Source organism: Bufo gargarizans, chromosome 2, assembly GCF_014858855.1.
Source record: "Bufo gargarizans isolate SCDJY-AF-19 chromosome 2, ASM1485885v1, whole genome shotgun sequence".
Lineage (NCBI taxonomy): Eukaryota > Metazoa > Chordata > Amphibia > Anura > Bufonidae > Bufo > Bufo gargarizans.
The window spans coordinates 64,685,941-64,711,321 of record NC_058081.1 but is presented as its reverse complement, the minus strand read 5'-3'; the positions used below and the strand labels follow the sequence as shown (position 1 = coordinate 64,711,321).

The 25,381-nt window shown below is 48.1% G+C and overlaps 1 protein-coding gene across 1 annotated transcript; it reads left to right on the top strand.

The window, feature by feature from the left end:
* The first annotated feature begins 263 nt into the window (after positions 1–263).
* On the top strand, positions 264–24,936 carry LOC122925646 (DBIRD complex subunit ZNF326-like). The gene is made up of 10 exons (XM_044276993.1): positions 264–338; positions 6,742–6,874; positions 6,994–7,102; positions 8,559–8,628; positions 11,003–11,034; positions 12,536–12,590; positions 13,064–13,124; positions 15,422–15,602; positions 15,691–15,772; positions 24,782–24,936. Exons 1-10 carry the CDS (start codon positions 275–277, stop codon positions 24,934–24,936), a joined length of 942 nt encoding a protein of 313 aa, XP_044132928.1. The 5' UTR covers positions 264–274.
* Positions 24,937–25,381: the final 445 nt, after the last annotated feature.

The following is a 25,381-nucleotide window of genomic DNA, read 5'->3' as shown; positions in this document are numbered from 1 at the left end:
TAAGTGCCCCCCTTATGGCCCCCAATATCAGCAGCGGCCATTTCTCCCCACATAATGTATATCTGGAATGAAACTGACTCTAGAGGCCGCAACCATGACACCGCCTCACGTAAGTGTGCATTCACACAAAAGGAAACCTTCCCACACTAAAAAAGTCAAAACGAGCTTCAGAGGCTCATGTGACGTCACATCCGGGACCCAACCAATAGCGTTCGAGCTTTACGTGGTGGCGGAAGTCTCCGAACTGAGCGGAATATGGTCTGGCGATGTGCGCATGCGCAGTGTTCACATTCGGAAGCTGTGTGAAGACGCTGAGGCAATGGATGCTAGATTTTGGGGTGAGCACGCAACCGGGTTTTGTAGTCACACGAGTCCTTTCCACGTTGTAAATGCACACGCACCGTGCGTTAGAGTGGACCTACAATTCCCTGCCGTTGGTAAGGCATGCTGGGACTTGTAGTGCTATTGCTAATGTAGCGGAATATGTGCGACAGTGTAATGACAGTGTGCTTGTCACCATCTACAGCTGAAAATTGGGGAGGTGGGGTACTGTGATGCCACATTGGCGGGGGGCACAGTAACTCTAGTATAATGGGGGAGGGGACATTGCCTACAATGTTGGGCAGCAGGTTTAGTATTATTCTACATGGGGTGGGGGGTGGCTTAGTGTTATTCTACATCGGGGGCAGCGTTAGTATTATTCTACATCGGGGGCAGGGTTAGTGTTATCCTACATCGGGGGCAGGGTTAGTGTTATTCTACATCGGGGGCAGGGTTAGTGTTATCCTACATCGGGGGCAGGGTTAGTGTTATCCTACATCGGGGGCAGGCTTAGTGTTATTCTACATCGGGGGCAGCGTTAGTATTATTCTACATTGGGGGCAGGTTTAGTATTATCCTACATCGGGGGCAGGGTTAGTGTTAACCTACATCGGGGGCAGGGTTAGTGTTATCCTACATCGGGGGCAGGGTTAGTGTTATCCTACATCGGGGGCAGGGTTAGTGTTATCCTACATCGGGGGCAGGGTTAGCGTTATCCTACATCGGGGGCAGGGTTAGCGTTATCCTACATCGGGGGCAGGGTTAGTGTTATCCTACATCGGGGGCAGGGTTAGTGTTATCCTACATCGGGGGCAGGGTTAGTGTTATCCTACATCGGGGGCAGGGTTAGCGTTATCCTACATCGGGGGCAGGGTTAGCGTTATCCTACATCGGGGGCAGGGTTAGCGTTATCCTACATCGGGGGCAGGGTTAGCGTTATCCTACATCGGGGGCAGGGTTAGCGTTATCCTACATCGGGGGCAGGGTTAGCGTTATCCTACATCGGGGGCAGGGTTAGCGTTATCCTACATCGGGGGCAGGGTTAGAGTTATCCTACATCGGGGGCAGGGTTAGCGTTATCCTACATCGGGGGCAGGGTTAGCGTTATCCTACATCGGGGGCAGGGTTAGCGTTATCCTACATCGGGGGCAGGGGCAGCGTTATCCTACATCGGGGGCAGGGGCAGCGTTATCCTACATCGGGGGCAGGGTCAGCGTTATTCTACATCGGGGGCAGGGTCAGCGTTATTCTACATCGGGGGCAGGGTCAGCGTTATTCTACATCGGGGGCAGGGTCAGCGTTATTCTACAGCGGGGGCAGGGTCAGCGTTATCCTACAGCGGGGGCAGGGTCAGCGTTATCCTACAGCGGGGGCAGGGTCAGCGTTATCCTACAGCGGGGGCAGGGTCAGCGTTATCCTACAGCGGGGGCAGGGTCAGCGTTATCCTACAGCGGGGGCAGGCTCAGCGTTATCCTACATCGGGGGCAGGCTCAGCAGGTTTTAGTATTGGGCTACTTTCACACTGCCGTTTCTAGGTCCGCCTGTGAGATCCGTTTCAGGGCTCTCACAAGCGGTTCAAAACGGATCAGTTCAGCCCCAATGCATTCTGAATGGATGCGGAACCGTTCAGAATGCATCAGTTTGGCTCTGTTCAGCCCCCATTCCGCTCTGGAGGCGGACACCAAAGCGCTGCTTGCAGCCAAACGGAGCCGTCCTTACTTACAATGTAAGTCAACGGGGACGGATCCAGTTACATTGACACAAATATGGTGCAATTATAAATGGATCCGTTCCCCATTGACTTTCAATGTAAGTCGGGACGGATCCGTTTGACTTACACTTAGACTTAGATTTTTATTTTAATAAGTTATGCAGACGGATCTGTACTGAACGGATACCAGCGTTTGCATTTATAGGTGTGAATCCGTCTGTGCAGATACCAGATGGATCCGCACCTAACGCAGGTGTGAAAGTAGCCTTGCTCTACATCAGAGGGCAGGCTTAGTATTATTCTGTATCGGGGGGGGGGGGGGGAGGTACAGTATTATTCTGTATCGGGGGGCGGCAGGTACAGTATTATTCTGTATCGGGGGGGCAGGCACAGTATTATTCTGTATCGGGGGGGGCAGGCACAGTATTATTCTGTATCGGGGGGGCAGGCACAGTATTATTCTGTATCGGGGGGGGCAGGCACAGTATTATTCTGTATCGGGGGGGGCAGGCACAGTATTATTCTGTATCGGGGGGGCAGGCACAGTATTATTCTGTATCGGGGGGGGGCAGGCACAGTATTATTCTGTATCGGGGGGGGGGCAGGCACAGTATTATTCTGTATCGGGGGGGGGGCAGGCACAGTATTATTCTGTATCGGGGGGGGGGGCAGGCACAGTATTATTCTGTATCGGGGGGGGCAGGCACAGTATTATTCTGTATCGGGGGGGCAGGCACAGTATTATTCTGTATCGGGGGGGCAGGCACAGTATTATTCTGTATCGGGGGGGCAGGCACAGTATTATTCTGTATCGGGGGGGCAGGCACAGTATTATTCTGTATCGGGGGGGGCAGGCACAGTATTATTCTGTATCGGGGGGGGGGCAGCACAGTATTATTCTGTATCGGGGGGGGGGCAGGCACAGTATTATTCTGTATCGGGGGGGGGGGCAGGCACAGTATTATTCTGTATCGGGGGGGGGCAGGCACAGTATTATTCTGTATCGGGGGGGCAGGCACAGTATTATTCTGTATCGGGGGGGGCAGGCACAGTATTATTCTGTATCGGGGGGGGGCAGGCACAGTATTATTCTGTATCGGGGGGGGCAGGCACAGTATTATTCTGTATCGGGGGGGGCAGGCTTAGTATTATTCTGTATCGGGGGGGGCAGGCACTAGTATTATTCTGTATCGGGGGGGGGCAGGCACAGTATTATTCTGTATCGGGGGGGGGCAGGCTTAGTATTATTCTGTATCGGGGGGGGGGGCAGGCTTAGTATTATTCTGTATCGGGGGGGGGGGCAGGCTTAGTATTATTCTGTATCGGGGGGGGGGGCAGGCTTAGTATTATTCTGTATCGGGGGGGGGGGCAGGCTTAGTATTATTCTGTATCGGGGGGGGGGCAGGCTTAGTATTATTCTGTATCGGGGGGGGGGCAGGCTTAGTATTATTCTGTATCGGGGGGGGGGCAGGCTTAGTATTATTCTGTATCGGGGGGGGGCAGGCTTAGTATTATTCTGTATCGGGGGGGGGGCAGGCTTAGTATTATTCTGTATCGGGGGGGGGCAGGCTTAGTATTATTCTGTATCGGGGGGGGGCAGGCTTAGTATTATTCTGTATCGGGGGGGGGCAGGCTTAGTATTATTCTGTATCGGGGGGGGCAGGCTTAGTATTATTCTGTATCGGGGGGGGGCAGGCTTAGTATTATTCTGTATCGGGGGGGGGCAGGCTTAGTATTATTCTGTATCGGGGGGGGGGGGGGCAGGCACAGCAGGTTTAGTATTATGGTCCCACATTACATCTATGCTTTCAGCACTTCTAGGTTTGCTCCTTATGGGTATTGTGATATGGAGTCCTTAGAGTCCTACCTTCTGCGTATTATTTTGTGTATGTCTTGTGGTTTTGTGTACTGTAGAGCTGAAACGATTAATCGATGAAATCGAGGCAAAAAAATCCTCGATGCAGTTTTCCTGCAACGATGAATCGTTTGAATCACACGACCATGGAGCGGGGGTGAAATGAAGCTTCTCACTCACCGCTCCGTGGCCTTCATAGTCCGAACTCGCCCATGCGTACACACATTGTCAGCGCGCTGGCTGACGATTTGTGTGACGTCAGGTCCCAGTTCTTGCTGGGATCAAGTCGTGTCTCCTGTGGACTCAACATGCCAGCGCACACCACACTGCCATTAAAGGTAAGTATAAAGTAAGCAGCAGGCTAGGGGGGAAACGGGGGCACCTGTGAATTGGCAATGGCATGTTATTGGTGGCGGGGGGACGAGTTAATTGGGGCACCAGGCTGTGATTTGGCATAAATAAAGAGATATGAGAGGGAGGTGGGGGGATGGAGAGGGGTTGATGGGGGCACCTGTGATTTAGCATGGAGGGGCTGATCTGGGGGAGTGGGGGACATGGTGGATGGCATGGAGGCACAGGGGAAGGGGGACATCATGGCAATCTGGATGGCATGGAGGGGCTGATGGCAGTGCCATCATAGGGGCTGCTGATCTGATGGCACTGCGGGGAGTGGGGGACATGGCAATGGACAGCATGGGGGTCTGGCTCTGATTGCACTGCAGCAAGGGAGGGTGTGATCATGATGGCAGGCGGTCTGATCATGGTGGCATGATAGTTTGATCTGTGTTCTGATGAAAATCAGATGTAATAAATAAATATATTGTTTTTATAGAGCAATACTGCACGTTGCCGCTCAGTCTGTGTGGGGAATACACATTCCCCTTAGGAAGAAATCAAATTAGCACCGGCTGCTAAAAAACTTTTTGGAAGTGGTAATGAGGTTTCCTGGATTCTACACTAAAGCCCATGGAAGTACATAACACCTGAGACATGGCCGCTACATTTTTACTACATTAGGGTCCATTCCCACATCCGTATATTTGTTTTATGCAGATTCCCAAAACATGGACACCGGCAATGTGTGTTCCCATTTTTTGCGGACAGCACATCGCCGCCACTTAATAGAAAATGCCTAATTTTGTCCGCAATTGCAGACAAGAATAGGACATGTTCTATTTTTTTTCCGGGAACGGAATTGCGGACCCGGAAGTGCCGATCCTAATTTCCGGATCCTGACAGCACATCGTGCAGCCCCATAGAAATGAATGGCTCCGCAATTCCATTCCGCAAAATGCGGAACAGAATTGCGGACGTGTGAATGGAGCCTTAAAGGAATTTTGCGAGATTTTTATACTGACATTATCAGATCGGTTTGGGTCTGATACCCGGCACCCCAGGTGATCAGCTGGCTGAAGAGTAGGCCGCGCAGGTGTAATTACAAGCTGTCCCATTCATTTCAGTGGGACAGCTCCTTCCTATTCAAGTGTATCGGACGAGCCATCATATAGAAGTGAATGGGATGGCTTCTTGTAATTACACCGGCTCATTGCTGCGATGTCGACGGCGAGCAAGTGAACAATGAAGGGAAGGTGGCGCTCAGATGGATCGCTGCCTTCTCTTCCACCAGCTGATCTGTGGGGGTTGTGTGCTACTGTGCGTTTGCTGGCGAGTGGGGCCCCTAATTAACTTGTATATTCATTTAAATATCATAGATGGGGGCAGAGTGTTGGGGTGCATGAAAGGCCGTGTCGGGGTGTGATTTATGTTCAGGCCTCTTGCACACAAATGTGGGCCCGTGGCCGTATTGTGGCCCGCATACGGCTGGTCCGCAATACACGGGGTCCGCAAGCACGGAGATGCGAAACAGAAGCACGGATCGGAACCCTACGGAAGCACTACGGAGTGCTTCCATGGTGTATTTGTACATGCCTCCGCATCGCAAAAAAATCGCGGATCATGGACCCATTCAAGTTGACTAGTTCTCGATCCGTCCCGGCCGCCGCACGGACATTGCCCGTGCATTGGGGACCGCAAATTGCGGTCCCCAATGCACGGAGCGGCCGCACAACGTTTGTGTGCAAGAAGCCTCAGTCTGTGGCCTTGGTGTAGGGGTGTGCGAGATTGTGTGAAATGGATCAGCCCTTGGCACTTGTACCCAGGTCACGTGGCAGGGCATACATGACGGCTATTGTACCGGACAGTAAGGAAGAAAAAAACCACTTGACCTCATATCCGTCATGAAGCATTTAAAGTGTTCCTCCAATTCTGTTCTGTCTGATCCGACAGCAGACGCTGAGAGACACAAGTGTATGCTGAGGCGGTATAATTGTTGCGACCACAATGTGATGCACAGATCCAGTTCTAATGAATCCTCTCTGGGCATCTTACTGCTACCCTTCTGGCCAGCAGACGTGTCCCTCCATGCCCAGTGTCACCATGGCCTGGAGAATGGGATCAAGGCCTCTAATGTGAACACGGCCTTTTGTTGGTTACATGAAGTGGGTAACTATACGACCAGAAGAGTTCATTGATAACGATTATCGTTCCTCAAAGGAGACATCCCTCAATTGACATTTATTTACAAAACAGGCGTTAAAGGGGTTACCCAGAATCGCAACCCTGATGGGTTCAATGTCCGATCAGTGGAGGGGCCGACTTCCAGCATCCTGGCAGATCAGGGTGGCAGTGCTGAGACGAGTGCTGCAGCCCCTTCAGTGTTTGCGTCATGAGTGGCCGTCGATGTAATGCATGGATGGTCCTAACCCCCCATAGAGGGATGAAACATCCAAATATATACTTACAAGTAATTGTGTATCTGCTCACGCTCTTTAACCATCTTTTTGCATATACATAGGTCGTCCTGGTTTTAATTTCCCCCGTCCCTGGAACTACCCTGGACCTGTGGTGAACTATGGTCCTCCTTTAGGTGACCCCAGATTCATGCACGGACCTGGGATGGAGCCTCGGAAGTTTCCACCGCACATGAGGTAGCGAATGACAATTTCTCAGCTTGGCATGAAGTCCTAGAGTAAAGTTAAATTGTCTGTGGGGAAAAGCCCCTGACATCAGCATATGTATGACGTGTTGTCGTCCTTTTTCTCTTCAGACCTCCTGTCCGATTTAACCCCCCTCCCTGGGAGCGTCCCAAAAATCCCAACATGCATGGAAATGCCTTTGGTGTTAGGCCGCCACCGTTTGACCCGACACAAATGCAGGTAAGTCAGCGCTCCCTCCTGCCCTGCGGTAGTTGTATAGTTGTCAGTTCCTATACTAATGAGGGCCGCTATATTCATGTAGGTAGTGTATACTGCTGCACTAGTGCACACCAGCAACTTCCAGCATGCTGAAAAGATGCCAGAGACAACATTGTGTATGGGGTTGATCCAGCAGGCTGTGTACCGCTTTTATGCACCTCCCTGCCAGTGCAGTAGAAGTCATCATATCGCACCGTGGTGTCTCAGTATAGTAACATAGTTTATAAGGCCGAAGAAAAACATTTGTCCATCCAGTTTGGCCTCTCATCCTGCAAGTTGTTCCAGAAGAAGGCAAAGACCCCTGTGTGGTAGAATTCAATTTTCCACACGTTAGGGGGAAAAAATTCCTTCCCGACTCCAATCAGGCATCAGAATAACTCCCTGGAACAACGACCCCTCTCTAGTAGCTATAGCCTGTAATATTATTACGCTCCAGAAATACATCCAGGCCCCTCTTGAATTCCTTTATTGTACTCACCATCACCACCTCCTCAGGCAGAGAGCTCCATAGTCTCACTGCTCTTACTGTAAAGAATCCTCCTCTATGTTTGTGTACCAACCTTCTTTCCTCCAGACGCAGAGGATGTCCCCTCGTCACAGTCCTGGGGATAAATAGGTGATGGTAGAGATCTCTGTACTGACCCCTGATATATTTATACATAGCAATTAGATCTCCCCTCAGTCGTCTTTTTTCTAAAGTGAATAACCCTAATGCTGAAAATCTTTCAGGGTCCTGTAGTCCCCCCCCATTCCCCTCCTCTGAACCCTCTCCAGCTCTGCTATGTCTGCCTTGTTCACAGGAGCCCAGAACTGTACACAGTACTCCATGTGTGGTCTGACTGGTGATTTGTAAAATGGTAGGACTATGTTCTCATCACGGGCATCTATGCCCCTTCTGATGCAACCCATTATCTTATTGGCCTTGGCAGCAGCTGCCTGACTCTGGTTTTTACAGTTATTGATGCCTTTGTTTAAAGAGACTGTGCCAACTGCGCAGTAGTATGCCATACACACATTAGAAGCTGGGGCCAAAGCAAGTCATCTGTGGAAATAATGGTGAAGCCATTGAGATTGTGTATTGACAGTGTTCATAGGAGGCACTTAAAGGGTTTTTTCCATCACCTGGTATGGCATATGGCTAGTACACGGTATAAAGTACCCCTGCTTTGTGTAGCAGTATGGAAGGTGGCTCTGGTGAACCCTGCGCGTCCGTGATTACATGGACAGCCGTTCACTTGTAGCAGGTGCTGCCGAGGAAATATTTTTATCGATGCAGATTCCAGGAGCCATTTGAAAAGTGGTTTGTCTTCTGCCAAAAATGACCTGCTTTGCAAGGAGTTAAACGGCAGGATGAATCCTCAAAAGTTGGGGTGTCTACTAATCCTATCCCTGTGTTTGTCTTTCTACCATCTTTTAGTGGAGACCAATGCTTAACCGGAAAAGGAAGTTCTCCACACTCAGGCAGTTTCCCAATATGGAGCAAACAGGTACGTGTCTTGGGGTGGGGGGGGGGGCAGCAGAAGAGGATAGCAGCCTCCAGTAAAGAACCAAAAGTTAATACTCGCACTAATTAGACGCATGATGTGACAGGAGCAAATATCTTGACTGCAGCTTACAAGTAGTGGAGCCGCTCATAGCAACTAAGTGGTTTAAAGGGGTTGGCCGAACTAAAATTATTGCAAGGCAACAGAAGGTATTAAAATAATAAAAAAAAAGTAATACTGACTGTCCTGCCCGCCTGTGCTCCAGCACCACTGCCTGGTATGACTACAGGGGTGATGTGCCCGTATATCACTTGTGACTGCTGCAGCCAATCACTGTTTTGTGCCATTTACCACTGGTCAGTGATTGGCTGCAGTGGTCTTGTATACAAACGGCATGGCCGCAGCGGTGCTGGAGCCAATATTGTTTTCAAATACTAGGTATTTTCTGGTTCCTAGTATTTCACTGACAGGTGCAGCTAATAATCCACAGCACCGGGAAGCCACCAGTCAGCCACAAAATTCAGGAGGTGAGGATCCACACAGTGGTAGGCCTTATTCACACATTCAGTGCTGGATCGGTGATTTCTAGTGATGAGCAAAGCAACTACAGTAAAACCACTTTAAAACTTGGATTTTGAATTTTGCGAATTATGGACTTCGGCACATCTGAGCCCGTACATTTTATTACTGTATGGTGACTGATCTCTGTACAGTATTAATCCGAAGCCTGTATGTTCGAAACTTCAGATGTAACATCCGAAACTCACTTTGCCCATCTCTAGTGATTTCCATCAGTATTTTTGAGCCAAAACCTGAAGCATAGCCTAAGAGACAAGGTATTGCTCGAGTCAGTACAAATAAATATGTGCAATACCAGACACAACCTGTTGACAGAAGTGGCGCTGTTTCAGAAAGGCATAGATTTCACCAGAGGTAAAGCTGTAAAAACTGCTAAGTGCTTCTGTCCCTTTGTTTTCTTTCATTGGTGATCTCCAAACATTGGACCCACAAACTTTTGACATGCTAGGAATGCCAGGCTGTTTAACTCTTTAGAAGCCACAGTAAATAGTGACTGTATAGCCTAGGGAGGGGACGTATCGATGCCCAGGTCTACCATAGGCATGCATCTGTTAGGCCATGTTAGAGGCTTGGCTTAAAGGGGTTGTCCCACAAGAAATATTCTACATTTTTCAAACCAACACCTGGATCTCAACACTTTTTGTAATTGCATGTAAATAAAAAGTATAGCTACTCAGTTATTCGATAAAATGTAACTGTACAGCACCACCTGCTGTTTGTTGTTGTTCTTATTTCTCCGTCCTCCTCACTGAGGTGGTCGCGTGCACTGAGTTTGAATCTTCAAATGTCACCAGCCATATCTTCTGTTAGAAGCTGTGGCAGTTACAGGGAAAGTGCTGCAAAGGACACCCCTGAGGTGTTATGGGGAGAGATGCAGCAGATAGGACAAGCACCTGAAGCTGTGCTATGGAGAGAGCTGTAGCAGAAAGGACACACCACCTGAGCTGTTATAGGGAGAGAGCTGTAGCAGAAAGGACACACCATCTGAGCTGTTATAAGGAGAGAGCTGTAGCAGAAAGGACACACCACCTGAGCTGTGCTACGGAGAGGGCTGTAGCAGACATGCCCCCTGAGCTGCCAGTTTGAAATAAATCTAGAGGAGAAATGAATGTGGATATCTCTGGATCCATGTGAGGTACAGGGCTGGTTCTAGCTTTTTTTTTTTTTTTTAAATCCATTATGGCATAACCCCTTTAGGAGATTACTTGTCAGTGTAACATTAAGGCCCCTTTCACATGAGTGAGTTTTCCACGAGGGTGCGATGTGTGAAGTGAATGCATAGCACCTGCACTGAATCCTGACCTAATTAATCATCAGTTCTGCGTTGTGTGAGAATCGCCGCATGTTCTATATTCTGCGTTTTTCACGCACCCCTGGCCCCATAGAAGTGAATGGGGATTCAGTAAAGAATGCATTGCATCTGGATGTAAAAGCATTGCACCCACACGGAAACAACTGAACACAATCGCAGACAAAACTGACTGAACTAACTTGCAAAATGGTGCGAGTTTCACTGAATGCACCCCGAACGCATCCTGACACAATCCGTATTTTGTGTGAAAGAGCAATATACATGCGACCAACCTGTGGGGTAAAGGTCCGAGGTGCTAGGACTGAACGTTACATGTGTATTGGAGTGCCTGTACAATACTGCTGTATTCTATTATAGGACTGCAGACTTCTCATGTCTATGGTCACCTCTTATGTGGCAGAGAACAGTTTTATCAATTGATGTGAATGACAGGGGTGGGGCTGTGACAACCTCTCCTAATGTATACTTTGTCATTACTCAATACAGGTACATATGCCAGCCAGACCTATGTCTATCAAGTAAGTAGCTGGAATGGGGTGTTATTGGGCTCTTCTTGCAATAAACATTTCAGGCATGTATGGAACTGCTCAGACTACATGGGGTCCCATTTTGGAAGTTTAGTTTCAATACTACTCACAGCTGAGGTTTGGCCACATTTGTATTCAGGGAAGGCCATCCTGGGCTATACATGTACACTTATACGTCACTACTATACGGTCCAAGGCCTCATGCACACGACCACCTGTATTTTACAGTCTACAAAAAACGCATCCGCAAAAAAAACGGATGACTTCTGTGTGCATTCTGTATTTTGCGGAACGGAACAGCTGGCCCCAAATAGAACAGTCCTATCCTTGTCCGTAATGTGGACAATAATAGGACACGTTCGATTTTATTTATTAATTTTTTTGCTGCCCAATTGAAGTGAGTGGTTCTGAATATGGGCTGCAAAAAAACCCAACAGAATGGACATGGAAACAAAATACGTTCCTGTGCACGAGCCCTAATAGTAAAACTGACTTTCTTGTCCATCAGAGATCGACTTTCATCTCTTAAACTGCTTTGGGAAAATGAAAGCTGCGTTCTGCTAAATTAATCAACTTTCTATAGTCTTCAGTAAAAATGTCCTACCATTTTGCTTCTGCAGAGTTTGTTTATGCCCTTGACCTAGCTTGTGGTGGTGCTGGATATGACATAAATCTGTCAGATTCTCTCTCTGCTGTCCCCCTCCCTTCTGTTAGATATTGCAGTAGTGGGGGGGCGGATATTGTACATGGCGGTTCAGAGTGTGGAGGGGGCAGAAAGTTACAAGAAGGGCTAGTGCATTTTTTTTTTTTATAATACTTAAATCAAAGGCATCCTTAGTCTTTAAATGGGTTGTCTGTGAATTCAATTTAAATAAAAATACACAAATGGTCCTGACCAAAGTATTATTTCAAGCTTGACTCCTTATACTTAAGACAGTGGAGAAAAGCAGTTGACAATCTGATTAAAGAAGAACGGGTGATGGAGGGCCATAGTAAAAGATTACAAAATGTTGATGAACCATGGAAAAGATGGTTACTTTACGGCTGGATATTTTTTATTTTTTTTGCCTCCCCCTTCCTCCCCCTAAGGGTGGTGGGTGGGAAAAAGGGGATTAAAAATAGCTTATTTTAAGTATAGAAAAATTGTCCGCCTAGCAGTGTTGCCGGTGACGTCACTGGGCTCACTGCTAGGCAGAAGCCTCCAACTAGCTTATCTGATGGAGAGCCTGCTTGTCACCGGATCTCCATATAAAGCCTTTGCCCTGCGCGATTCAGGGGAGCACTGACCCGGACAACCCCTTTTAAGAGTTCAGAACCTATATTTATTGGCGAATATTGGACTGGAAAATTGCTCAAAAAAATTGTATGTGCTGGGGAAGGATACTGGACAATAATCGAGGGGAGACTGTTCTATTGCTGAGTGTATGTAGGTGTGAAGCTTCTTCAGAAGTGTTAGTAAGGGTTGACATTTGTTCATTTTATTCCACAACAGGCCAAAACCCAGAATGGAGATGTGCAGGAACACACGGCTGCTGGGGAGACCAGTGGTAACTACCGTACTTGCATTAGGTTGCCCACATGCGAGAGACCCTGTTGACCGATCACTCGTTTGGTGGACAGCTTTCTCCCGACCCCATACACATGCGTGCTCAGTTCTACATACGTCTAAGGCTCCATTCACACGACCGTATTTTTTTTATCCACATCTGATCTGCATTGTTTGTCGATTGGATGTGGACCCATTCATTTCAAAGGTGCTGCAAAATATGCATCCTTTTTATTCGTTCCGCAGCCCCTCAAAAAAGATAGAACATGTCCTTTTCTTGTCCATTTTGCTGTCAAGAATAGACTTTGTTACAATGGGTCCGCCAAAAAAACCACGATGCAACATAGACGACATCCGTATTTTTTGCGGTGGGCAAAATACATAGTCATGTGAATGCACCCTAATGTGTGTGGCTATCTTCATTGTTGTAATATGTTAATCATTTAATGACTTAAGTCTTGTATCCATTCCTAGATGCCAATTCGTCGAATCAAGAACACAAAAAGGCAGAAGATTCGCACCTTCTGGCAGAGCAGTAAGAACCATAGATAACAGCCCTGTCATTAACATAGAGTAACCATCACCTCTGTATGGGGATGGATGATCGTTACTATGTTGGTTGTATATATGTTTATTCCTATGCAGTTTAGTTGTGTCGGCAGCACATCCCTGCTTACACAGGGCGACCAAACATTTGTCGGGTGTTTAGCCACATATTTACTGAGGGCCGTTATGCTCCTATGAATATTTGTAAATGGGCTCTAATTCAGTTACCCTACTTTTATGATAGATTCATAACCATAAATGTATTGTTGTACGCCGACCAATCTAGTTAATGTTACCAGGGTGGTAGTTTAACTTTTTGACTAGGAGCCAAGGGATTTTATCTTGGGCATTCCCCCTTCCCCCACATAACGTCTGTTCACACTGGATGAATGTGACGAGCACATAACTTTCATCTACATTGCTGGCAGGGTTCACTCTAGCCATTGAGTGGGTGGTTAATGTCATTATAGCTGGTGGTCTAGGGCAGTGAAGGGGCTAATGTCCATATACTGAATGGTCTAGGGCAGTGATGGCTAACCTTGGCACTCCAGCTGTGGTGAAACTACGACTCCCAGCATGTTCCATTTATTTCTACAGAGTTCTGAGAGCAGCCAAGCAAGGGGGGCATCTTGGGAGTTGTAGTTTTACCACAGCTGGAGTGCCAAGGTTAGCCATCACTGGTCTAGTGCATTAAAGCAGTAAATGTCTATATAGCTGGTGATCTATTGCAGTATCCCTGGTGGTCTAGGGCAGTAAAGGGGTTATTCTAAGGATCCTATGGAAGACAGTCTAGGACAGGGATAGCCAACCTGTGGCTCTCCAGCTGTTGTAAAACTACCATTCCCACCATGCCCTGTTGTAGGATGATAGCTGTAGGCAGTCTGGGCATGCTGGGAGTTGTAGTTTTGCAACAGCTGGAGGTTTGCCATCCCTGGTCTAGGAGGAATCGCTTTCCAGCCTCTAGCATTGTTCTGGCTGTAACTTACTCTTTGCATTGATGATATAATGAGTGCAGAGAGGCAATAGAGAGCACTGTGCAGCTGTAACTGCATGGCAGCGCAGTTCTCTTTATGATCTAGAAAAGCTATTCAGAAGTGCTGTGCGTGATCATTAAGGGGCGAGTCGGCATGTGTTGATTGGGGGGGGGGGAATACATGTTTGCACTAAGGGCTCTTGCACACAAACGTTGTGCATCCATTCCCTGCATTGGGGACGTCCATGTGGCGGGCCGGGACGGATCGAGACCCATTCAACTTAAATGGGTCCGTGATCCGTCCGCACCGCAAAAAAAATAGAACAAGTTCTATTTTTTTGCGGTGCGGAGGCACAGACAGACAGACCACGGAAGCACTCCATAGTGCTTCGTGGGTTTCCGATCCGTGCTTCTGTTCCGCATCTCCGTGATTGCGAATCCATTCAAGTTAATGATGCGGAGTGCACACGGGCCGGTGCCCGTGTATTGCGGAACCGCCGTATGCGGGCCGCAAAACGGGCACACAGCGTTCGTGTGCAGAAGGCCTAAGACTGCTAAAGCAAGAGCTGCAGTCTGCTCAGGCTAGTAAGGACCCAACTCTCCATGTGTGCTAAAGAGTCATACAGACAATGATGGTCCAGATAGGACTATGCTTTGAAGAAACGTGGTCTCCTAACTTAATGTATTTATTTCCAACCTTATTACAGTAGTGGAACCCCTTAAACTGTTTCCAGATCTAGTGAACCCTTTAAAGGGAACCGGTCACCATGAAAATGCAATGTAATCTGTAGGCAGCAGGTTATAGAGCAGGAGGAGCTGAGCAGATTGATATATAGGTTTGTGGGAAAAGATTCAGTAAAACTTGAATTTCATGCATTTAAATCCCTGCTCATTCTGGGGTTTGAAGTCCAGGGTGAGGTTCTATCTGTGACTGACAGGCTTCTCTCTCTGTGTATACAAAGATAGCTGTCAATCACTGATAGGACCGCCTCCTGGACTTCAAAGCCCAGAATGTGCAGGAATTTAAATGAATGAAATACAAGTTTTACTGAATCTTTTCTCCCAAAAAATATGAATCTGCTCAGCTCCTCCTGCTCCATAACATGCTGCCTGCAGCTCAAACACCATATTTAACGTAACAGCTTCCCTTTAAGCCTTTCATGCCTCAAAGATGTTTGGTGTGGGAGTGGGTAAAGCTTATTTAATTTTCTTACACTTTCACAGACCATAACGCCAAAAGTAGGTCTCCATATTGACTCCCTTGCTCATCCTATCTAGTTGTAATGCTGCTTGTTGTTTTTTTTTATCATCAGACCCAATGTGAACAGTTATGGATGGCAAGGAGATACCAGCACAATGTTCTCGTGTGTCTTGTGTCAATATTATACCCCGGACGAGAAGCAAATCCAGATACATTTTTTTTCCTGCCAGCACACGGAGATCATAAAACATCTGTCTAATTTCTTTCCGGAAAAAAGAGTGAACTTCCTTAATGTGAGCAAGAAGCCTATGAATAAGTCCTGCAAAGCTTCTCAATCCTTCTAAAGAGGTGCTTTAATTATGTTTTTTTGTATTTTTTTAGGAATACCTTATGTTTAAGAAGAACCAAATGGCCCTGCAGAAAAAGAACAGCAACCTGAAGTCCGTCAAAGACACATTTAAAGGTATGAGAGGATATCCTTGACGGACTCCTGCACAGGAACAGTTTTCCTTTGCTTTTGTTTTCTTCTATGGGGAGAGATTTATTAAAACTGCATAGCAACCAGTCAGATTCCACATTTTCCATACTATACAAGGTATATTTGTATCCACAAGGTCTTCAGGTGGGTGGTTCTTTAAGTTCCTCAGTAGTTACTGAGCAGCTGTTGTCATGAGGAACCTATATAGAAAATAACTCGCAGGCATGGAGCCATTTTCTATATAGGTTTCTGGGTGGCGGACTTTTATGTGCTTGGTGGAGATAGCACAAGCACCATACTTGACATTCCTATAGAAGTGAATGGAGTGGTGGTCATACATGGGCATCACCACTCCATTCCTCTGGTACACTCAAAGACTTCCATTCTCGTGATTGTCAGAGGGGTTCCAGCAGCAGGCCCACCCCCATTTATCGGATACCTACCATCCTTTAAAATAATCGTTTATTAAGGTAGCTGTATTTTTGTAATGCATTTATTTTACCTTTTTATTGCTCCTATCTTCCATTCTGGGCTTTGGTCACATGAACATGTCCGTGCAGCTCTTTCCTATTTCCAGTGATGTTCTGTTCTTGTTTGGGGGCAGTGATAGGGGCGTGGCTATGTAACTAGCTGGGTAGGAGGAGCTATAAACTAGCTGGGTGGTGCTGGCGCAGTGGTAGAGGGAGAAGAGCATCATGGGTTTGGTTGGATACAGCAACAGAAAGTCCTACATACAGGAGGGAAACAAACCAAATGCATTGGTTCACATGATGAAAATGGATCAGGAGAGTCCAAAATTGAAAAAGAAAAAGCACTGGAAAAGCTGCTTACTAGCCTTGTGTGATAAGAGAGCCTCTATGTTTATACCGACTATACGTCAGCCATCAGGTACCCTGGCATATCACACAGAGGATATTCTTTCCTCCTTCCACTCATATATGTCCCTTTACGACCTACCTCCACCCAATGATACGTCTGACCTAGATAACACCCCTAGCTCGCTCCAACACTACATCTCCCATACAGCTTTACCTGCTCTATCGAAAGAACAGACTCAGATTACTTTGAAAGAGCTAGAATCTGTAATATTATTTTCTCGCCCATTTTCCTTGGGGGACACAGACCTTGGGTATAGCTCAGCTCCCTAGGAGGCGTGACACTAAGTAAAACTGTTAAGCCCCTCCTCCATCAGCTATACCCTCAGCCTGGAGATAGAGGCTACCAGTTTTAGCTTAGTGTCCAAGGAGGCAAGACACTCCCTGCTACTGCAGGGCTGTTTTCTCCTTGTTATTTTTACTTTTCTTCTAATTTTGTTATTTTATTTTTTCCTAGGGATACCAGAGACGCATTAGACCTCTCTGCTCTCCCGGGGTTGAGCTGCGCCAGTGCCAACTTATCTGCACTGCTGCCTCCCCCACAGAAGCAATAGGAGGATCTGGGCAGCAATGGCTCCCCTACATCCCGCCAGCTAGGGGGTCGCCCGCACGCCAAGCCCCTCTTCCAGCTTCCTGCCACTGCGGTGCCAGTGGCTGAAGGGGCGACCCTGCTGGAAAGGACTGAGGGTGAAGACGTCGGACGGTGAGATGGCTATTCCAGCCCATACCCCGTCCCTATCTGCAGCATCTACCCCTCTGGGTAAGGGGGGCACCCGTGGTCGCTCATTCTGAGCGCTCATCTGCAGGACAATGCAGCACAGCAGCATCCTCAGCACCCCCACGCCGTTCCCCCCCCACGCTGCTATCTTTCTCCCCCCCCTCCCCCTCATTCGGGGCTGACTCCATTTTTCTCTTCTCTCTCTCCCCCTTCCCGCCGAGAACGGGGGGCGGGGCTTAGCGGTCCCGGCAGGGGGCGGGGCTTACGCGCGCGTCATTTTGGGGGCGGAGCTACGTTCTCCTTCACAGGAGACATTTCAAGCGCTGGAGGGGGCAGAGCTTGTTCCCCGTGCTTTCTGCTGAGGTTTCCCGCGCTTCCTCACTCCTGACAGGAAGCTGGGACACGGTGGGGGACTCTAACCTCCTGTGTACATCGCTCGGCTTCTGTGGGCGCTCTCTGCTGCTCTCTGCTGCTCACTGCTGTTCACTGCTTCTCTGCTGCTGCTGATCTGGGCCATCTCCTGACGTTCTTCTGAGGCACTGGTAGGACAGTTAACCCTCTCCTAACCCTCCTGGTCATAGCTGCTATAACCCTTTGTGGTCTCTATATTAGAGTACAACCACACTTCAGCATGTCAGATCCCACAGGTGCCCCCAAACCCTGGTACTATGCCTGTACCGCCTGTAAGGAACTTTTTCCGCGTGGGCAATCTGAGCCGCATTGCCTTGCATGTCAGGCCCCGGTGCAGGGCCCGCTTCCCGCTGCGCCCCCCGGTGCCTCTGAACCCCCTGACTGGGCTAGGTCTCTGTCTCAGGCGGTGGAAAGCCTTACACACGTAGTGGGCCGTCTCGTGGATAGACCGCCTCTCCCGCAGGCTGCCACAATCCCTGTCGCACCCGCTGGGACTACCGTTTCTGCCGCCCCCACTGGTTCCCTGCCTCCCAGCGAATCTTCCAGGGCCCGGCATACTCAGAAACGTTCAAGGGTTGAGCGCACATCTTCTCCAGATGCTTCGCTCTCTCCGCCATGCGTGCGAGCTCAGTCAAGTCTATCCTCTCAAAGGGATACGCTTTCTGAGGGAGAACTGGCGGATTCGGACGTGGACATGGACTCAGAGCTTCCGTCCAAATTGGCGTCCGCGGTGGGGCATCTTGTCACTAGCATCCGTGATACCTTTCAGCTACACGATGACCCCCCCAGCTCTGAACAGGCCGGCGTGTCCTTTCTCCGCCCCAAACAGGCCTCCAAGGTTTTTCCCATACACGCTGATTTTTCTTCTGTGGTATCCAAGGCTTGGACTCGGCCTAACGTCCGCTTTATTACACCCAAAAAGCTGGACATTTGTTATCCCTTTCCAGCGGATTCTGTGACCACGTGGACATCCCCGCCTAAGGTTGATCCTCCCGTGGCTCGCCTGTCCAAAAGCACTACTATTCCTGTACAGGACGGATCTTCCCTCCAGTCTGTTGAGGACCGTCGTACGGAATCCCTCTCCAAGGCCATATTTACTGCCTCTGGTTCGGCCCTTAGACCGGTCTTTGCCTCCGCCTGGGTTGGCAAAGCGGTCTCTGAATGGGGTTTGCAACTGGAACGGGAGTTAGGGTCGGACGTCCCTGTTCAGGACCTCCGTTCCTTAGCCCAACTAATTGTTCAGGCCGGAAAATTCGTCTGTGAGGCCTCCCTTGATGCGGGTGCCCTCATTGCCCGTTCCTCTGCCCTGGCAGTTTCTGTCAGGAGGGAACTCTGGCTGAAGGTTTGGGCGGCGGACGCCGCTTCCAAACGCTCTTTGGCCGGCCTACCATTCACGGGTTCCCGCCTGTTCGGAACCCGTCTGGACGAACTTATATCAGAGGCCACGGGTGGGAAGAGTACTCACCTCCCCCAGTCCAGGCCAATGGGCGCCCCCCGTGGTCGCGCTGGTTCGTCCCGTTTTCGGTCCTTTCGCAAGCCCACCGGGTCTAGACCCGCGGCCAGTTCTTCTTCCTCTGGCCCAGCCCAGGATAGACGCAAGAAGCCGTTTTTTTTCGGACGCAACCTACCTGGCGCAAGTCCCAGCCTGCACGGGCTCCCACAGGCCAGCAGCCCTCTGCCTGAAGGTGCGCCCCCACCCACCCGGGTGGGGGGCCGCCTTCTCCTATTCAGGAACGTATGGCGGGCCCACATCTCAGACGCATGGGCGCTCGAGATTGTATCTTGCGGATAGAAAATCGAATTTGCGTCCATTCCGCCAGACCGTTTCTTCCGATCCCGTCCTCCGCGAGATCCCGTACGAGTGGCCGCCTTCTTCGCGGCCATTCACTCTCTAATGGACAAGGGTGTCGTCGCCCCCGTGCCTCCGACGGAAAGGTTCAGGGGGTTCTACTCGAACCTCTTTGTGGTTCCCAAGAAGGAAGGCGGAGCTTCCTGGGCGCAGAGGCATCGGGCCTCGGCTGAACAGTTGTGCAAAGCAGCCACTTGGTCCTCTCTGCACACTTTCACAAAGTTCTATAGGGTGCATACGCATGCATCAGCGGATGCTGCGTTGGGCCGCCTGGTTTTGCAGGCAGCGGTTTCCTGATGCTCTGGTGGTGTTCCGCCTTGGGTTTGTGGTCCCTCCCTTCTTGGACTGCTCTTGAACGTCCCAAGGTCTGTGTCCCCCAAGGAAAATGGGCGAGAAAAGGAGATTTTTGTATAACTTACCAGTTAAATCTCTTTCTCGCTCTTCCTTGGGGGACACAGCACCCACCCTTCTGTGTTTGGTTACAGGGTTATGGTCTGGCGCCCCGTTGGGTTGCTGGCTGGTTGTTTCCGTTATTGGTTGTTATCCTTTCACTACTTGGACACGCAACTGGTAGCCTCTATCTCCAGGCTGAGGGTATAGCTGATGGAGGAGGGGCTTAACAGTTTTACTTAGTGTCACGCCTCCTAGGGAGCTGAGCTATACCCAAGGTCTGTGTCCCCCAAGGAAGAGCGAGAAAGAGATTTAACTGGTAAGTTATACAAAAATCTCCTTTTTTTCTCTTCTGGGAGGTAATAGCCCAGACCCAGATGGCTATACGGCCAGGTTTTACAAAATGATGCAGCCTGAACTGCCACCCGTTATGCTAGACACCTTTTAAGTGTTTCAACCACTCAGAATTTCCTCCCTTCCTTCCTACATGTCCACGTGGTAGCGATTCCCAAGGAGGGAAAGGATCCTCAACTATGCTCCAGTTATATACCAATATACCTTATCAATGTCGATGCTAAGATATATGCCAAAGTCCTGGCATGCCGTTTGGGGTGTCTCCTGGGTTCCTTGGTCCACCCGGATCAGGTGGGTTTCGTTCTGGGCAGGGAGGCTCGTGAGAATACATTGAAAACGTTCTCAGTTATCCACCATGCCAAAAACTGGCGCAAACCTCTTATGTTACTGTCTCTATATGCCGAGAAGGTTTTGACCGGGTGGACTGGGGTTTCCTGTGGGCCACCCTGAAACAACTTGGGATGGGGCAGAATATGCTCAGTAGAATACAGACATTGTATCACTCTCCCCGAGCTCGGATACGGGTTAGGCTACTTTCACACTAGCGTTTTCTCTTTCCGTTTCTGAGATCGGTCATGTTCTCTCAGAAGCGGTCCAAAACGGATGCTGTTGTATTATTGTAACGGAAGCGATTTTGCAGATACATGACAGATCTAAAAACGCTAATGTGAAAGTAGCCTTAATTGATCTTTATCAGACCTTTTTACTATTTGCAGTGGTACCAGACAGGGCTGTCCTTTATCTCCTCTCCTGTATGTCCTCACGATGGAACATCTCCTTGTGGTTATACGCCAACATGAAGTCATGCAGGTCTCTATCTTAAATGCTCGGCTCTCGCAGATGATCTTTTGGTTTATATCTCCCAGTAACGACAGTCCCTTCCAGCACTTATTTCGATACTCCAAGAGTTCAGTTCCTATTCCAATTACAAAATTAACTTATCTAAGAGCATGGCACTGAATGTTACCCTAGACGACTCTACAGTCCAAGCCTTACGCTCCCAGTTTGATTTCTCTTGGAAACAGCAAGCGCTCAAGTATCTAGGGGTATTCATCCCGAAGTCCCCTCACAACATTTTTAAATTGAATTATGAACCCCTTCTCAACTGCCTTAAAGGCAACCTCTCTAAATGGGATAGACGGGACTTTTCGTGGCTGGGTAGGATTGACATCTTAAAAATGTGTCCTTCCACATTTACTGTACCTTTTCTATACCATTCATATTTGTTTACCTAAGACCTTCTTTTTCTCACTGTCCAGATTAGGGCTGCATCTAACTATTTGAATAATCGATTAGTTGTCAATAATTTCATCAATTAATCGGGGGGGGGGGGGGGAATTACAAAAAAAGGGGTATATTTTGATTTTACTGGAAAAATTATGTTCAAAGGCCATATTAAAACAAATTGTGGATGACGCGCTGTTATGAGGAGGGGGATCTGTGGATGACACTATATAGCATCTTATGCTATATGTGCCATCCACAGATCCCCCCACCCATAACAGCGCCATCCTATCCACAGATCCTTCTCCCCATAACAGCCCCGGCCCGGCAGTAACTTTAACTTTAAATCACTTTATGAATGAAGCAGGCGGAGCAGGTGCGTCATGTGAGTAAGTGACGTTATGCCGCCGCCCGCTCTACGCTAATTTAAAGTTAAAGTAAACCGCCCGCATAGCAACGAATCGGACGATTATTCGATAACTGGATTAGTTGACAACGAATCCTGTTATCGAATATTATCGATAACTTCGATTAATCATTGCAGCCCTAGTCCAGATTGTTCTCTTATATTTGGGCATTCCGCTCTCCCAGAGTGGCTAGATCCACTCTCATAAGGAGGAGGGGGGTTGGGTCTTCCAGACTTTTCTTAATTTATAGCTTTTACAATGGTTAGGATTCTGGATTGGTTTCACCATGCGGGGAATAAGCTCTAGGTAAAATTGGAACTCTCCCTTTCTCCTACCCCGCTGACGGCTGTCCCATTGATCCGCACCTCGGTTTGGACACCATCTCGGGCAGACAGTCTTCCATTTGTCTGTCAAATACTTGTCACAAATATGCAAGCTTTCTGCCCTCCTCCCCACTGTTTACGAGGGATGGACCATTGACTCCTGTCCTAGGTAATTTTGATTTCATTCCGGCCCTGTCCTCCCCATCCTTCCTTACATTTAGTAGGAGCAAACCAGCTCCTATTTGGGAGATGCTGGGGGGAGCCTCTTTGCAGAGATTCTGGAACCAGGCTCTCATACATCAGCAATCTCCCAGAATGTCTTTTGAATACCATCAGCTGAAGATTTTCTATATATCAAACAAGTCTTCCCTTGCTCTCGACAGTCCTCTGACACCCTTCGAGGAACTTTGTGTCGCTAAGAACTCTGAGGGTGATCTCTGTTATATATGGTCTGGTCCAAGACTATTGGGGGTTGCAACCCCCATCTTTTACATTAGACTGGGAGAAAGAACTTCATCGATCTTTCCCAACAACAGCATGGCATAAGGCCTTCACTCTCTGTCATAAAGTATCCGTCTCATGTAAGGCCTAAGAAATCAACTATAAAGTCCTAACGAGATGGTATAGGGTCCTGGCCCTTCTGCATCGCCTTTTCCGCTCGGTCTCAGACCGCTGCTGGTGTTGTGGACTGGAGGAGTATCTTTCTTACACTTAAAATCTGGGACCCTCATTCCCCCCATGGTGATGGACCTTTCCTATCAGAAGCCTGATTCAGGAGCTGTGGGTGTCTGACCTTTTCTCGGGAACAAACCTCTATGATGATGGGGCGGAGGCACACCACATCTTGCTATGTTATCTATGGAGCTAAAGTGGTACTTACCTTGAGAGGTTCGCCTCTCTAGACTCATCCTCTCTTTGTTTTATCTCTAGACTCTGCTTTGGAGAGACTAGGAGCTACTAATTTGTTATTTTTTCATAGTTTATTTCTTAGTTTCTTTTCTTTCATTGTCCTCTTGCTCTGAGGTTCTTCGCTCCTATTCATGAGACCTGGTTGACAGGTCATTGACAGGTCATTGACATAACAAGGATCACAAGTATTTTTATACTGCAACATGCATACATTGGACAATGTTTCTGTTTGATACCCTATATTGTATATTCTTGTACCTGCTATACTGGTCTTAATAAACATTTGAATGAGGAAAAAGCATTGGCAAGATGTACTTGATGTAGGCAACTACATGAGCAGATCTGTTAAAAACCATAGTAATCTCCGAAAACGCATTTAAGGGTGTTTAAAGAGGAATTCTCGTTACGAAAACCACTGCCCAACCTCTTATTTGGATTAGCTGTAACTCGTGCATATTAGAGACCCCTGCCTTTGGACAGTTGGAGGTTCCTTGTATGGAAATTATACACGTGACTCTGGAGTGCGGCATGATTTCATGCGCACAAGTTTTCCATGGACCTGTTTGTGTGAAACCACATTAGAATGGGAGAATTGGCGATCTGAGTGATTACCATTAAGACTGAGATCGAGGAAAAGGGGATCCTGTGGAGGTCAGCAGCTTATCGATGAAAGGGTAAGAGGAAGAAGTCGAGAGGGGTTCTGACAAACAAGGTGCACAGTCAAGCAAATAGCAGCCAGTTACAACACTAGTGCTCCAACGAACATGTCCGACTGCAGAAATTGTTTCTCAGCACATGTAGGCTATCACAGCTGACAACCAGAAACCAAAAGACAAGGCTCTAGTGGGCAAGAGAGCACAAATCCTGGATCACTGAGTGGAAAAACATCTCCTAGTCAGTTGAACCTGTTACCAGCAGCATGAATCAATCCTCTCTTCCTGGCTGGTGTCTTGAGTTCAGACTGGTGGATGTAGAATAATGGTTTAGGGAATGTGTTCTTGATATACCCGGAGTCCTCTGATACATGTGGATGGACATTTGGACAGCAGGGCTTACTCTAGTATTGTCTTTGGGCCATTTTCAACTTTGTATGGGCAGCAGGGCACTTTCAGCAGGATGGTGCACCATGTCACAAGGGTTGTATAGTCATTGATTGCTTTCAGGAACATGAGAGTTTCACTTCCCTGTCCTTCACAGTCCTGAGATCTTTATCCTGTAAAGCACCTCTGCAACAAAGCAGAAAGGGCTGTTCAGAACATATTGGTACTTCCATGTAATTTGTGACAACTGTGAGATGCTATCCTGTCCTCATGGGCCAGTATTCCTACAGAACGATTTGAACATCTAGTGGGATTTATGCCATGACAAATCACTGCAGTTCTGAAGGCCATAAGAGGTCCAACTTGCTTGTAGATGAAGGTCTCTAATAAAGTACTCATTCAGTGTATGTGGGAGATGTTCACTTTTATGTTTTCAGATCCCTTATCTCTGTGTATTGTTATATGTATTTATTGTATTGTCTTCTCTCTTTCAGGAGTAATCCAGGACCAGTACTTGTCTCGTGTCCAAGCCACATACTGTCAAGCATGTGATGTTTTCATCCCTGATGCCACAGAGCTTCTGAAAACGCACATCAAATCAGATGTCCACAAACAGAATCGCAAGGTACAGACTAACTGGAACACATAAAAATGTGTACATGTGGCAATTTTGTGGCAAAAATTTCTGAAAGTGAGAATTGGGCTGTTTATGCAGCACGTGTATGGATTCTGCAAGCTCCATTCAGATGCATAGGACAGTTGCAAAAATGTCTGCAATAAATTTGCCACATGGGACTATACCCTACCAGATATATATTCGGAATAACCTGTTCCCACTGATAAATAAAGCCCAAACATGTAGAAGATGTGACATTATCGATAGCAACTGGATCTGTTATTATGTGGTAGAGCAAATAGTTTAAAAAATTAGTTTTGAAGGTTACAGATACTGGAACAATGAAGAGGAATTTCCCTTCCCAATTTAAATGGCTTGTTTGGTTAGAGATATTGATGACCTATCCTCAGGATAGGTCTTCCATATCAAATGGTCAGGGTCCGACACCCCCAAAGATAAGCTGTTTGAAGAGAACACG

Excerpts from the sequence above, each read along its gene's own strand:
- LOC122925646 (XM_044276993.1), top strand. The coding sequence starts at position 275 with ATGCGCAGTGTTCACATTCGGAAGCTGTGTGAAGACGCTGAGGCAATG. Across the intron at positions 6,875-6,993 it reads AAGTTTCCACCGCACATGAG|ACCTCCTGTCCGATTTAACC; the intron begins GTAGCGAATGAC and ends TTTTCTCTTCAG. Across the intron at positions 13,125-15,421 it reads TCGCACCTTCTGGCAGAGCA|ACCCAATGTGAACAGTTATG; the intron begins GTAAGAACCATA and ends TTTTATCATCAG.